General features: G+C 49.1%; 5 protein-coding genes across 5 annotated transcripts; 2 read left to right on the top strand and 3 right to left on the bottom strand.

The window, feature by feature from the left end:
- Positions 1-245: 245 nt before the first annotated feature.
- Positions 246-584, bottom strand: TRV_06099 (uncharacterized protein; the record flags this gene model as incomplete). Its single annotated transcript, XM_003019765.1, has 1 exon — positions 246-584. One exon carries the CDS (start codon positions 582-584, stop codon positions 246-248), a length of 339 nt encoding a protein of 112 aa, XP_003019811.1.
- Positions 585-3,377: 2,793 nt separating this feature from the next.
- On the top strand, positions 3,378-6,062 carry TRV_06098 (PA and RING finger domain protein; the record flags this gene model as incomplete). The annotated part of the gene is made up of 2 exons (XM_003019764.1): positions 3,378-5,626; positions 5,807-6,062. The coding sequence occupies 2 exons, from the start codon at positions 3,378-3,380 to the stop codon at positions 6,060-6,062; spliced, it is 2,505 nt and encodes an 834-aa protein (XP_003019810.1).
- A 709-nt stretch (positions 6,063-6,771) lies between these two features.
- On the top strand, positions 6,772-7,765 carry TRV_06097 (uncharacterized protein; the record flags this gene model as incomplete). Its single annotated transcript, XM_003019763.1, has 3 exons — positions 6,772-6,870; positions 6,953-7,545; positions 7,606-7,765. 3 exons carry the CDS (start codon positions 6,772-6,774, stop codon positions 7,763-7,765), a joined length of 852 nt encoding a protein of 283 aa, XP_003019809.1.
- A 1,556-nt stretch (positions 7,766-9,321) lies between these two features.
- TRV_06096 (uncharacterized protein) lies at positions 9,322-10,565 on the bottom strand (the record flags this gene model as incomplete). Its single annotated transcript, XM_003019762.1, has 6 exons — positions 9,322-9,353; positions 9,383-9,701; positions 9,761-9,881; positions 10,049-10,238; positions 10,299-10,363; positions 10,429-10,565. The coding sequence occupies 6 exons, from the start codon at positions 10,563-10,565 to the stop codon at positions 9,322-9,324; spliced, it is 864 nt and encodes a 287-aa protein (XP_003019808.1).
- A 591-nt stretch (positions 10,566-11,156) lies between these two features.
- On the bottom strand, positions 11,157-12,538 carry TRV_06095 (monooxygenase, putative; the record flags this gene model as incomplete). The annotated part of the gene is made up of 2 exons (XM_003019761.1): positions 11,157-11,468; positions 11,546-12,538. 2 exons carry the CDS (start codon positions 12,536-12,538, stop codon positions 11,157-11,159), a joined length of 1,305 nt encoding a protein of 434 aa, XP_003019807.1.
- Between the last annotated feature and the right edge of the window lie 341 nt (positions 12,539-12,879).

Here is a 12,879-nt window from a genome sequence, read left to right as displayed (position 1 = left end):
TATCCGTCTCTCTCTGTATCACAGCTAGCCTAGATATTTAGATTTAGTGTTAGTATCAGCATGAATATTCGTCTCTTCTTGTGCCTAACTCTGCCTTAATCTTAAAGCAAGACTGACTCCAGCCCAAATTATCGAGAATAGTAAAGGGGGACACTCGGTGATACTCACAGTGTCTTCTTTTATAGCTATTAGTAGTCTGATAGAAGGGCCCGGCGTGAATATCAGGGAGATGTCCAGATGTCCAGTCAAGGAGTGAAGTTGACAAAGGGCATAACAGGGGAGGAAGAAGAAAGTGAAGCAGAAGAGAAAACAAGAAGAGGACAGCTGAGTGCACGGGCCATCATCATCTTCTTCTTCTCTTTTCCCAAAATAGAAAGAAGGGACATCCTAGTCACGTGTCTGGGGAAGATGAAGATAAGAAGAAGATGGGACCAAGAAAGCAGTAAAGAAGCAGCCTGCAGATGAAAGAAAGATAGGAGATACAGAGATAAATCCAGGCGTATACAGGACAGGGTATTGAACGGTATAGACTGCCATCCCGTCTTGATGCTATGCCAATAGCAGCCATAAGCTATAGCAGCCATAAGAAGCTATAGATCTATAGAAGGCACTTGCCGTAATCCAACCTCAAGAAAGGGTATTCTAAAGGGAATATATTGTATGTGCTAAACACACTACTATGTAGGATATAATAGTTTGAATACAATACAAACTATGGTTCAGGAGTCTCCGGGTATCTTTATTTTTAATCATTCCCTTCTAGCTCTGCAGGAGTCGGAAGTCAAATCTAGACTATAATAGCGCCAGCCCTATATGGATTGATTAAACACGGTACTTTTCGTCTGATGATGGGTTCTTCTCCTCTCAACTTCAAATCAATATCAATTTCTTTTGTCAAAAGCTGCGATGCGAGGTTGAAATAAGGCTAAGATTAATCCACATGACGGTCACGTGATGGAGATCCCGCCCGAGCGGATAGGCTCCGAGAGACAGATGGCTAACCTCTTCAAGACATATAAGCCCTGATATTCATAAAATCTGTGGTTACTTCAGTTACTAGGTGCAAGTATTTATGTAGCTTCCCAATAAATTAGTAAAGAGGTTATCCTGTGGGGTGTTGTAGGTCTACCACCTTTCAGGATAGTGACCGCCTTGGAATGCATGGTAGATCTATGTTTATATCGGAGTAAGTCGCCTGCTTTGAGAAACCGCTTGCAATAACCCTTAATGAGAAATTTCTGTCTATTTTGGAAACCCAATCCACTCCCACATTACCTTTAATGTGTTGTCGCCCACCCTGCTACTCGTCACATAGGTAATCGTATTATCCCAGAGACCTAAATATTATGAACCTGGGGTAGTTCCTGGGCGGATCAAGTTGCTCGCCCATCTCCCCTGATTGTGGAAATCGCTAATATCTCGTTGGAGGCAAATATGTTATGATATCTACCCTGACGTAGACAGCAGCCTAATGACAACAGAGGCGAAAAGGCAAAACTGTGTTAGCATCGCCAGTGTCAAGAAGCTCACACCTAATAGCAGTAACAGCAACCAATTCCTGTGATTGTAATATCATTGTTTGGTCTGGGCACGGGAACAGGACGTAAACTTTGAAGTTCAGGCATAGCAACCTACTGGGCAAGTATCGACGCGTCCGATGGATACCAGAGCTGAAATATATCGAGCAGTCCGTACCAAATGAGGGTCAACAGAGCTGAGACCTCAGGAAACAGCTCTTTCGCTGTCCGGAGGCGTACGTACCACATGTGATAGTGCAAACCTTGAGAGTCGAAAGTTGACATCCATTCCACATTACCGTCCCTAGAGACAGTCAAAAAAGGCATTATGGGGAGCTAAACAATGCCGAAGATGGTCAACGCAGTGCTAAACCCTAGTTTGACCGGTACCTGAGCTTGAACGCTAACTAGTTATTTAGTTAGTTAAGCGAGTTGGAAATTTTGACTCTTTTTCCCTGCGCCTCGAGTGTTACGAAGCTGCTGACGATGATTGATTGGAAGCTAATTAAAGCCCTCTCAGCTTGCCGTGTGGACGGGAGGTACCCATATGCGAGATTTGATGGATTGCGGGCCTGCTCTCGCATAAACAATCACCAGTATTGTCGTTGTCGTCTTATTAGGGCCACTTGAAAGCTGGCCTTCTTGTCCTTGTCCTGGGTTGGTTTTTATTGTGGCTGGCAGCTTTCATTTGTGTTTCCGCCTCTTCTACGCCACGATTGTGTCATCAAACATGCGTATTACCAGGGTCACGGGATATTAACTAGGAGAGGCACACCTCTGCTTCAAAAGAGCAAAGAAAAGGGCAGCCTCCGGAAACTTAACAGGGGTCAAATCTGATTCCTGCATTACCTAGCTCGCAGCAAAAGAGGACGCACCAATCACCCTTTACAAATATTTGTTTTTGCGGTTCGTCTCTGCCATGATTCGTAGTGGCCCCTGTAAAGTTCGACTTCCACTACTCAGCTTCGCCAACAACAACAATGATGGTCCTCGACCTAGCCATTTTCCCTGCCGCGGGGCTTTTGGGCTCTGGTTCAACTGGCCTGATACGTAGCCTGCAGCCGGACTAACTGACAACAGAGAGTCAGACCAGTTTCGCACGGAGGCCCCTGCCAGCCGTGATCATCTGCTAACAGTCACGCCGTAGCTTGTTACCCGTTACTCTGTATTAGACAAGCATCGTTAGCCCCCGGGTAGCACGGAGTGGTATTGTAAAGGGGATTTAGCCAAACCAATGTACGGAGTAGTTGTGTATTCCGTATCAATATCACGGTATAAACGCCCACACTTCACCGCCTCGATTTGTGTCATCATTCAACAAGGTGCCGCTGCCGTTGCTGGCCTGAATGTGTTTCATCCTCGCCTGCATGTGTAAGAGAACCATGGCCTCCCAATTGCGTCGTCGCCTGCATCTCATCGACTCCTTGCGCTCCTCTTTTTCCCTCTGCTCGTTAGTTCAAAACACAGAAAAAGAAACTGGAAAGCGATAAAGCTTAACGTTTGTCATGTGACTGCCAAGGCTCTCATGACGATTTGCTTCGATGCACTCTTGCTGCATTTCTTATTCTCGTCGTCTGCTTTTTTTGCTCTCTCATGGCCCGCCATCTATCCCGACGTCACGACGAACTGTCGAGAAGCCTGATATCATTGCCGTGGGCTGTTTCGCCATTTCACGAGTGGCCAGCTTGGCCTCGAGGTGAAGCCAGGTTCTCATCCTCTTGTTTTTTGAGCTGTCTGCCCCCTTAGTTATCAGACCACAAAGGTCACCCGCACCACCACTGCCACCACCACGACCACCATTACCACTATTACGAAGTGACAGCTCTCCTTTATAAAGGCGTCTGTAAGGAGTCTGGAATAATGCGACCTCCACAGCTCATCCTACTCCTTGTCTGTCTGGTGTTTATTCCTCTCTTCTTTACCACCCTTGTCCGGCAGTCTGCAAGTCCAGAAAATGCCGCCACATCGGAATATCGACGAAGCTACAGCAGCAAAGCCGGCCGCTTACGAGACCTCTTCTTCCATGCACCCTCATCGCTATTCCCACCTTCCGCGCTTATAAGTTTGACAGATGATAACTCGACTTTCTTCTTGGCTCGTCCTGCTGCGTTTGGACCTCCCCTGCCATCGTCCGGCCTCGATGGGCAGCTGTGGATCGGGAGCGGCTTTGGAGACGATGTTAGTAAAAAGGGGGGGATAACGACAAAAGCTGAAGGGGAACTAGGGTGCTCTGATGTTCCCGGGTGGCAAGAAGGTGATAGAACTGCGCAGTCCGGGTCCGGAGGGCGTCTTGGTACGGATAAAGCAACATCACAGGCCAAACCAGGCATAGGAGTCAGCAACGACCCAACTATAAATATACAGAAGGGAGCCAGCACCGTTTTACCCGAAGATGACCGCAAGAATAGTGGCTCACCAACAAAAAACGACGGCACCGATGACCATCTTCATCATTCCTTGGGAGATTCCCTATCAGCCAGCCTTAATGATGCCAAGGCAAAAAACAAGCAACCAACCCATGCCGACATCCAGTCATTACAGGAGACTGCGGAGATTTCAGGGAAAGTTGTTCTACTAAGCCGTGGTGGTTGTGGCTTTTTGGAGAAGACAAAATGGGTCCAGCGGAGAGGAGGAATAGCCCTTATAGTTGGCGATAATGAAAGCGGTGGAGGCCTTGTTACAATGTATGCGCATGGCGATACATCAAATGTGACTATTCCGGCAGTTTTCACCTCACACACCACTGCACATCTCCTGTCCTCACTTATACCCGCCGATAAAGGCAAAGGACCCAGCTCTCCAGGGAACAAATCAAAAGCACCCAATAGTGGTAAACAGAATACAAAGACCAGTGGTACTTCTGGGAAAACTAATATTGTTGCCCCTTCCTCGAAGTCTACAAAATCCACGCAATCCAAGCCTAAAGATACACCAAAACCCGATAGAGGATTCTTTTCGTCTCTTTTCAACTTTTGGAACGACAAATCGGTACATGAAGACAGTAGGCGACCACCAAGCAGTGGGAACATCGACTGGATTTCACAAAGCCGAAAGCCGGATCCTGAGAGGCCATTTAGGTCAGGACAGGACTCAAACCGTCAGGACAAAGAGAAAGGAACGGCGCCTGTGCAGGCCAAACCGGATCCCCATCAGAATCGTGAAGATGACTTCCTTATCGGAGTCCAGGACTGGCGTGATCCTGACCTTATCGTTAAACCCACAACAACGCCGGTCAGCAAGCCACAACCAACTAGTCAGAGTGGTAATTCAAACAGCAAGGACGGTTCGGGCTCCGATACAAAAGGCTTCAAGGGTGGGAGCATTACCCCCGGCAGCGGAGAGTATGCTCATCCAGACAAATCTACCGAGGGCAAAGGTGGCACGAATGGCTCTCATAAGCAATCATCACATTTGAGATCAGGGCCCGGAAATAATGGAAAGAAAGGGCACTGGTGGATGCGCCTCTTTGGCTGGGGAGAACCGAGTGATGACAAGAACATAGCATTCGCAAACGGACACAAAGATTTTCATAATGGTCGAGGCTCACATAACAACCATGGCCATCATGGGGACAAGGAGCCAGAGAAACATGAAGGCTTATGGGTTACCTTAGCCCCAACTAGCATGTCTACCAGTCCATTCTTTGATACTCTTTTGGTGTTGGTCGTCAGCCCCCTAATAACGCTCACCGTCGTTTACGCACTCCTCCTACTTCGCTCTAGGATCCGTCGGCGACGATGGAGAGCACCCAAGGCCATCGTTGATCAACTTCCCGTTCGAACCTACCATACAATTACCAGTGGCTCTAATTCAAGCACACCGCCTCGTACAGCAGTGCCGGACTCTGCGTCTCCTTCATCTCCTCTCCTTGCACGATCGGACTCTCGAGCTCATTTCTCCACCAATGCAGGTGCCGCAGCGTCAAGTTCTTTGCCCAACATGACAGACTTTTCAGCTGGCGCTGAGAAGTCCAGCGCCGGATCGACACTGTGGCGACGGAAATACACTGGCCGACAAGTGGAATGTGTGGTGTGTCTTGAAGAGTATGTTGACGGACAAAGCAAGGTAATGAGCTTACCTTGTGGGCACGAGTTCCACGCCGAGTGCATGTAAGTGCTCCCTTTTCTCTCCAAATAATTCTCCCCGATATGTGTATTTCGTCGAGAACCCAGCTAACAAAGCCCCTTTAGAACACCGTGGTTGACAACGCGGCGACGCACGTGCCCGATATGTAAAGGCGATGTTGTTCGATCGTTCGGAAATCAAGGCTCCAACGACTATGTTTCCAGCAGCCTGGACCCTTCACCCAGCTTTGATCAAGCAAGGGCTGTTGAAGATCACAGTGGATTCCCTTCATCCGCCATCCCTATCCCCGAGCATGAAAACGCCGACTCTGAGTTGGAACGGGGTGCCTTGCTTGGAGACGCCCTCAACGCATCTCACCGGTCCACCTGGAGAGGGCTTACGTCCTTGAGCCTATCTGCCTTAAGCGGCGATTCAATGTGGCACCAAGTTCGACACACCCGAACTCAACGGAACCGCTGATCTGACCCACCTTCCCCCCCTGGCTCATTCCCGTCTTTTAGGATACAACAGCTTTCTTCTCACCTCAATTCCTAATTTTTTTTTTTCGCTTTCCTTTGTATATCATATGCCTCCACTTATACCCCATCGAGCTATCATTGAATTGTTTTTCTGTCCTATGATTTCACTCTCTTCATCCCATCTCGATTTCCCTTTTCAACTTAGCCTACTTCTGCCCCTTCTTGCATCGATTGGTTTTTTATGAGTTCTTGGAGGCCAACGAGAACTTTGGGCGTTTTGAGAGCAAATTGAAACTGAAATATAAACAGCAGGACTGCTTTCCCTTGACAGGGCAATCCTAACGAAGAGGTGGAAGTGAAAAGGCATCATGGTAACCAAAGCAAAGACGGCCTTTGGTACATGCCCATCCCTATCCCCAGATAAATACTAGTATATGAATGTCTACTCTGTTCTTCCTACGAGAGCCATCACGCTCCTCATCCTCTCGATCTGGCCTGGGACTTCCATCTGATATCAAAACATTGCTTATATAATATACATATCACGTGACCAATGATGTCGTCATAGCTAAGTTCGAACCCCAAACTTGGAAGAAACAAGCAACTTGTAACAACATGCTATAACTGCGCCATCTACGCCATCAAGCGCCAGATCAACATCCACGCTCTCGTCTCGTTTAATTGCCGGCTAATCACTATATCGCAGCATCATGGAGCGAATAAAGCGGATGGCGCAAGAGGAACTGCGCAATTTCCTGGCGCTGGCTAAAGATGGCTTGCGGTCTGGCGCATACATCTACCCGTTCCAGGTAGATCATACCATACATACAATCTCGTCCCATATGAAGAAAAGCAAACTAACACAGTTGAACCACTTGAAACAAAATACAGGGCATTGCCTACTTCCTATCTCACCCGTCACTATACAAGCCTATGTTATCAAAGCTCGCACCAACGTTATCACTGACCCTCGCTGTGACTGGAGCCATGTTCTTTTTCACATATATACCCCAAGCAGCCATTCTGGCTCTAACATCGGGCCCTCTCATAGCACCATTCTCAGCAGCTCTGCTCGTCCTCAGTGAGAGTTCAACCATAATATCCTATCTCGCTAAATCAGGCTACGTGTTCGACCAAGACACCCTGCTTAACCTGTTCGATGGAACACTACTTTCATGCGGCAACACACAGTTGGTGTCCAAGGACCGTAAACTGAAATCTGCTTCTGATCCAATGGCTCGCCTGGGGCATTTTATTAAGAAAGGAGGCGGTTCGCTGATGAACGCGATGAGCTTGTCAAATATGTTTAGATCGCTGCTGTATTTGCCGCTGAATTTCATACCGGTTGTGGGGACATTGATGTATATCGGTGCCCAGGGAACTAGGATTGGACCTATGTTACATGCTAGATACTTTTATCTGAAGGGATGGGGTGCGATGGAACATGACCAGTGGCTTGAGAGGAACAGAGGTGCTTATGCCAGGTGAGTAACGCAGCATCCAACTACCCCCTAAAAGGCATCCTTGCTCAGAATAAAAAATAGTTTTGGTGCCGCTGCCTTTGTGCTGGAGATGGTACCCTTCGCATCTCTCTTTTTCACGTATACGAACACAGTTGGAGCTGCTCTATGGGCCGCGAGGCTGGAGAAGACCTTTGCAACCAACCCCGGCCTCCGTGGGGCCACTGAAATGAAAGCTATGTGATAGTGATTCTGATTTTGTAAATATCGACGAATAGCCGGAAATATTTGGGAGATCTACTGGGGATATTATTTGGTGTTCACCAAAAGCTGCATAGCAACTTGACCCAGGCCTAGTTGGTTTCGGTTGTTTGTCACGATTGTCATCATATTTATTATCCTGCTATCCGCATGAATGGAATAGCCGCCAAAAGCGGAAAAAAAAAATCAATGATTAGAGTACACACAAGAGTAACAGACCTAAGTCCCCAGGAACGGGGGAAAGCAACAGCTCCCAATAATGTATAAATACGATGTAATAATAAGCTACGTTCAAGCTTCCACACAAACGCAAGTTCCCCATACTCCAACGCAAAAAAATAGTTGATAACTGATATACCCAAGCGTCTTTCCTTTTCAACGTAAGGCGTTCTCTTCGACATATTGCCTAAAGGGCAACGAAGTAACCGTTAGGGGGCTTTGTCGGCATCACTGGGGTTTTCCGGATGCCTTATCCTCAGTGTCACAGTGACCTGAAACGCAATTTCCAACACCTGTGATATACATAAGAAAGTAGAATTAGTAGATGCAGTAGAACTCTTTTTGTGACAAAGTGCAACGTACCGCACCATGGCTTCCCATAGCCACACCATCCGCTAGTGCTGCAGCAGACTCCAAATGGTGAGCCAACACAGCTGATATACTCGTTGCAAGACCCATCTTTGCTGATCATAGTGGAGTTCGATGGGAGAGGGTATTTGCCGCTAGGCAGTGGGAGTTTTGCTTTCTTGCGATCATCGTCATCACCCGCCGGGATGTCTTTGGGTGGCTCTTCAATATGCGGCTCTTCTGGCGGCTCATCGTCGTGAACCGTTTGGCCTTGGGCGTCAGGGGCGTCGGGGGCGGCGGTGGCTTCGGGCCCACAAGGCACACATCGTCCCTCGTTGTTGCACTGTCGCGTGAGCTGGTTTAGTAAAAAGTACTCCGTAAAACTCACGCTTCTTAACTAATGGGATGATCTTACACATCTATTTCCGATTAGGTTGCTGCATTAGTGGTCTGACTAGCAATAGCTTATCCCAAAGGTTGGGCTCCACAACTTACGATCCAAATGGCGATCCATCGCAAGTCGCGCCAGCATTATTCTCTCCACAGCTGCCATCTACTGTCATCGGGCTTGGGGAGACAGGGGCTACGCATATAGCAAAATTGGCCCACAGATTCTCGCAGTTAGGGTGAAGCTACATATATTGCAGTTAGCCGGTGGTATAGTTCCGGGCCAGATCAAAATTGGTAGGTAGACAATCCAAGCGTTTGGAGCGTACCTCGGGGTTGTATGTCAACAATTCATCCATAGTCACCTCACTATGCAGGGGTCAATGGCTACTTCTTGTGTTTGATAAAGAGGTACTGAAGACCTTACAATTCTCTGGATATGGAGGCACACTGTGGAGTATATTTTGTCAGAAAGTACTTAAAAAGACAGGGATAGGCAATACATACAGTGTCACCCGCAACTACGTTGTAGTATTTACCACAAGGCGCCATTGCACCTAGCTGCGGTGTCCGGTCCGGGGTTGCTTAGGAAAGGTTAGCAAGTTTTGGACATTTCACTATTTTAAGCCGAGCACAAGGCACTTACCGGGAGTGTAGAATGTCTTCATGGCCCTGGGAGCAGCAGTGCGTTTAGCAATTGGCTCTTCAGTAGTAATTGTTGGTGCTGGAGGCGAAGCATATCTAAACACGGTCGATCCATCGGTATGGTAGCCTGTGGCTGGTGGAAGGGTGTCTTTAGCCCCCAATACCACGGTTGGTGCTGGTGTTATCAGGGGTAGCTTCGTCGAACAGGCAGCCTCTAGCTTGCTGAACTGCTTGGTGAAATGGTCTAGGAGATTGCCCTGGGGGAAGACGGGAGACTCAATCCTCTGCCTCCAGAGAAGCATAAAGCACTCGCTGCAGTACTATATACGCAAATCAGCACACGAAGAGGGAGTTGGTATAGAGCAAGGCGAAGAAATACCAGTTCTTTATCGTACGAATTGGTCACGTATAGGGTGTCCACGTCCTCCTCAGAGCCCTTTTTATCACAATCAGCTGGCGGATTTTCACCGCTACAAGCATCCGGCTGCTTCTTGTCCCAGCTAGAAACCGGTCAGCTTAGAGAAAGGATCGATTATAGAGGGAATAGTCACCTTGTAAACACACCGCTGTCCCAGTCCTGCGCTTCGTAGAAACACCAGTTGTCGTTGCTAATTTTCAATTAGCATATCACTCGGCTGTAAGTAAGGGATAACCAGCAGAACCGCACCTATCTCGCAGACAGGCCAAGTCATAGCCCGATATATATTTCATAGGAAACGCCTTTGGATCGACGACGAGGCCGTTGATGGTCACTTCTTCGTCTTCACACTTCTGCTCGACGGCATCGAGCCAGGTGGACAGGGACTTTGAGCAGCCATCAGTACATAGAGTCGTCAGGTCATCCATAGACCAGGCTACTACAGGCAATAGAGTCAGTTTATGCTGACACAATGATGCAAAGCAAAGTACCAACGTACGGTCGTTGTCTGAATTTTTGGTGGCTCTAACAGCACTGGGGCCATCACACTCGACGGTGTAGTTTCTATAGGATAAATGAGCAATGGAACAATCAGTGAGGATTTAAGGGGGGGTATATCTATATATTACAGAGCCGAAAGACACTCTGAGGTCACACCAAGCGATGCTTTGAGTGCATCCGGATCATGGAGTGCATAGACACTGAAGGCTGCAATGGCGGGAGAGGCCAGCGCCAGGATGCCTGCAAGCTGTTTCAGCTGTCCCATTTTGAGACCAGGATACGAAGAAAAGGGGAAGATAGAGTAATGGCTTGAAGTCAATGAATAAGATTTTTTTTTTAATTAATCGATGGACTCTATCGTATGTTGTGCGGATTGATTGATTGATTGAGAGGAGGGTAACAACAGAAGAGCAGACATGGCACGGAGGCAAGATATGATATAGATGTGACAGAGGAGAAACTAATAAACAAACATCCCAGGAAAAGGGGCTAAGAAGAAGGAAAGCGGGAGTCATCTATATAGCAAGGACGACTCCACGGGTATCAAAATAAACAGCCGGAACAGTGCAAGGGGAGTTTTCTTGACGTTCTGGTAAGAGAGAGAGAAGGAGGTATTGGGAAGAGAAAAAGGGGGACGTCAACACCGTATAAACGCCGGTAAATGCGAAAGAGACAGCAAAAGAAAAATGACAAAATGGGATATCAATAACATCATATATAGTTGGGCCAGAAAACACCTCCTTTGTGTGTAGATTAGTTCCTGGCAGGTATTTTATTTGATATTTCGTTAAGGTCGTCATTTGCGGTCAAGGGAAAACAGGCTCAATAGACTTCAAAAGAGACTTGGAGACTTGGCCTATGGTGGCGGAGGGATAGGTATTGTGCTGGCATCGAATTCCCAAGCACCGATTCTCGCCTTCTTGTCCCTGTACATCTGCCACGGTGTGAGACAGGCCTCGATACGGCTGGCCCATCGCCCGCTGTTGCTCTTGCTGCCCATCCAGGTGGCGTTGGACGCGTTGTATGCTTTGGTGACGGAGCTCCGGCGCATGGATTCGTATATGTCGAAGGAGTCCTTGACGGGTTGGTGGTAGTACAGGGAGAGTATGCGGGAGAAAAGAATAGCATCGTCCAAGGCATAAGCCGCAGATTCGTCTCTCGGAGGCATCTAAAACAGAAAAAAGATATCCAAGTCAGCAGAGCCGGCCCCAAGTATATAATGGTTAAAGAGGCAAAGATACATACAGCATGAGCTGCGTCTCCCAGCAGCAGAGTCCGTTCTGTATGCCACTTCCTGTCCGGCGGCAGATGATAGACCGGGTACAGCGCCCAGTTGGTCGACTTCTCGATGATCTCCCGCACGCAGGGTATCGCGCAGTCGCCGAAGCGGCCACAGATCTCGTCTCGCAGCCGCTCTGAGGTCGTCCGCCGGTGCTGTCTGTTGGGATTGCGGCTGCGAGGGCCGGAGTCGCCTGATATCTCGGCCGCGTCGACCTCTGCCAGCGCGGCCACGAAGATGTCCTCCTTGGTGCTGTGGCTGTAGGTCGTCAGCAGGCCGCCCTGCCGCGCCCTGTTCATCGCCGTGGTCTCGAAGTGGATGGGCGCGGTGATGCGGTCCGCCTTGATGGTCGTCTGGATGAAGCAGACGCCCGTGTACTCGGACAGCGTCGATGGATCGACCAGCCGCATCCGCGTGGGCGAGTGCACGCCGTCGCAGCCCAGCGCGAGGTCGCCAACCGCACTCGAGCCGTCCTCGAAGAAGATCGTCACCGTCTCGCCGGACTCGATGCCGTCTATCACTTTCTTGCCGAACTTGACCTCGATGTTGCACGTCTTCTCAGCGGCCGCCAGCATCGCCAGGTGAAGCGATATCCGCATCACGCGCCGCGCCTTATACCCGCCGTAGCCTTTGCCGTCCTTGCCAGCAAAGTCGACCCGGCCCAGCCGCCGGCCAGAATGGATGGAGAACAGCTCGACCGCCTTGACCTCGACACCCCCGTCGGCTCCCATCTTGTCGAGCTCCTCCAGCACCCCCAGGTGGTCGAGATGGCGCTGGGCGGCCGGGTTCAGGTTGATGGCGCCCCCAGACGTCGACGGCACATTGTGAAGCTCGAAGATGGTGATCTTAAGGTCCGGTACCTTTTGCGAGAGCTCCCTGGACAGTGCAAGGGCGGCCGCTATGCCTGCTATGCCGCCTCCCAGGACGAGGATATTGCGCGGCGGTCCCATGGGTACCATGAAGCGAGGGAGATCCAGGGAGTTAAATGCAGCAGCAAATGAATAACTATGCAATTACTCCGTACAGCTAAACAAATTACCAAACAGAACAGCTCTCAGAGAACAACGACAACAACAACAACAGCAACAAGCTAGTTAAAAAACGACTTTCGAAATGCAAAGCAGGGCCAGATGGACCAGAGTGTTGATAGACCCAGTGCTCTCTCCATCCTCTTCTCCCCCCCCTCCCTCCCCTTTGCGTCAGGGCCGTGGAGGATACACATTTATATATATATCATCTAGCTACTCGGAAACCATCCAATCGACAAGGATAAACTGCCTCAGAAGAAGCAAAAAGGACC

This window comes from Trichophyton verrucosum, assembly GCF_000151505.1.
Source record: "Trichophyton verrucosum HKI 0517 chromosome Unknown contig00670_1.f1.exp, whole genome shotgun sequence".
NCBI classification, from domain to species: Eukaryota; Fungi; Ascomycota; class Eurotiomycetes; order Onygenales; family Arthrodermataceae; genus Trichophyton; species Trichophyton verrucosum.
Note: the sequence above shows the minus strand (reverse complement) of the source record. Positions and strands in the feature narration are given on the sequence as shown.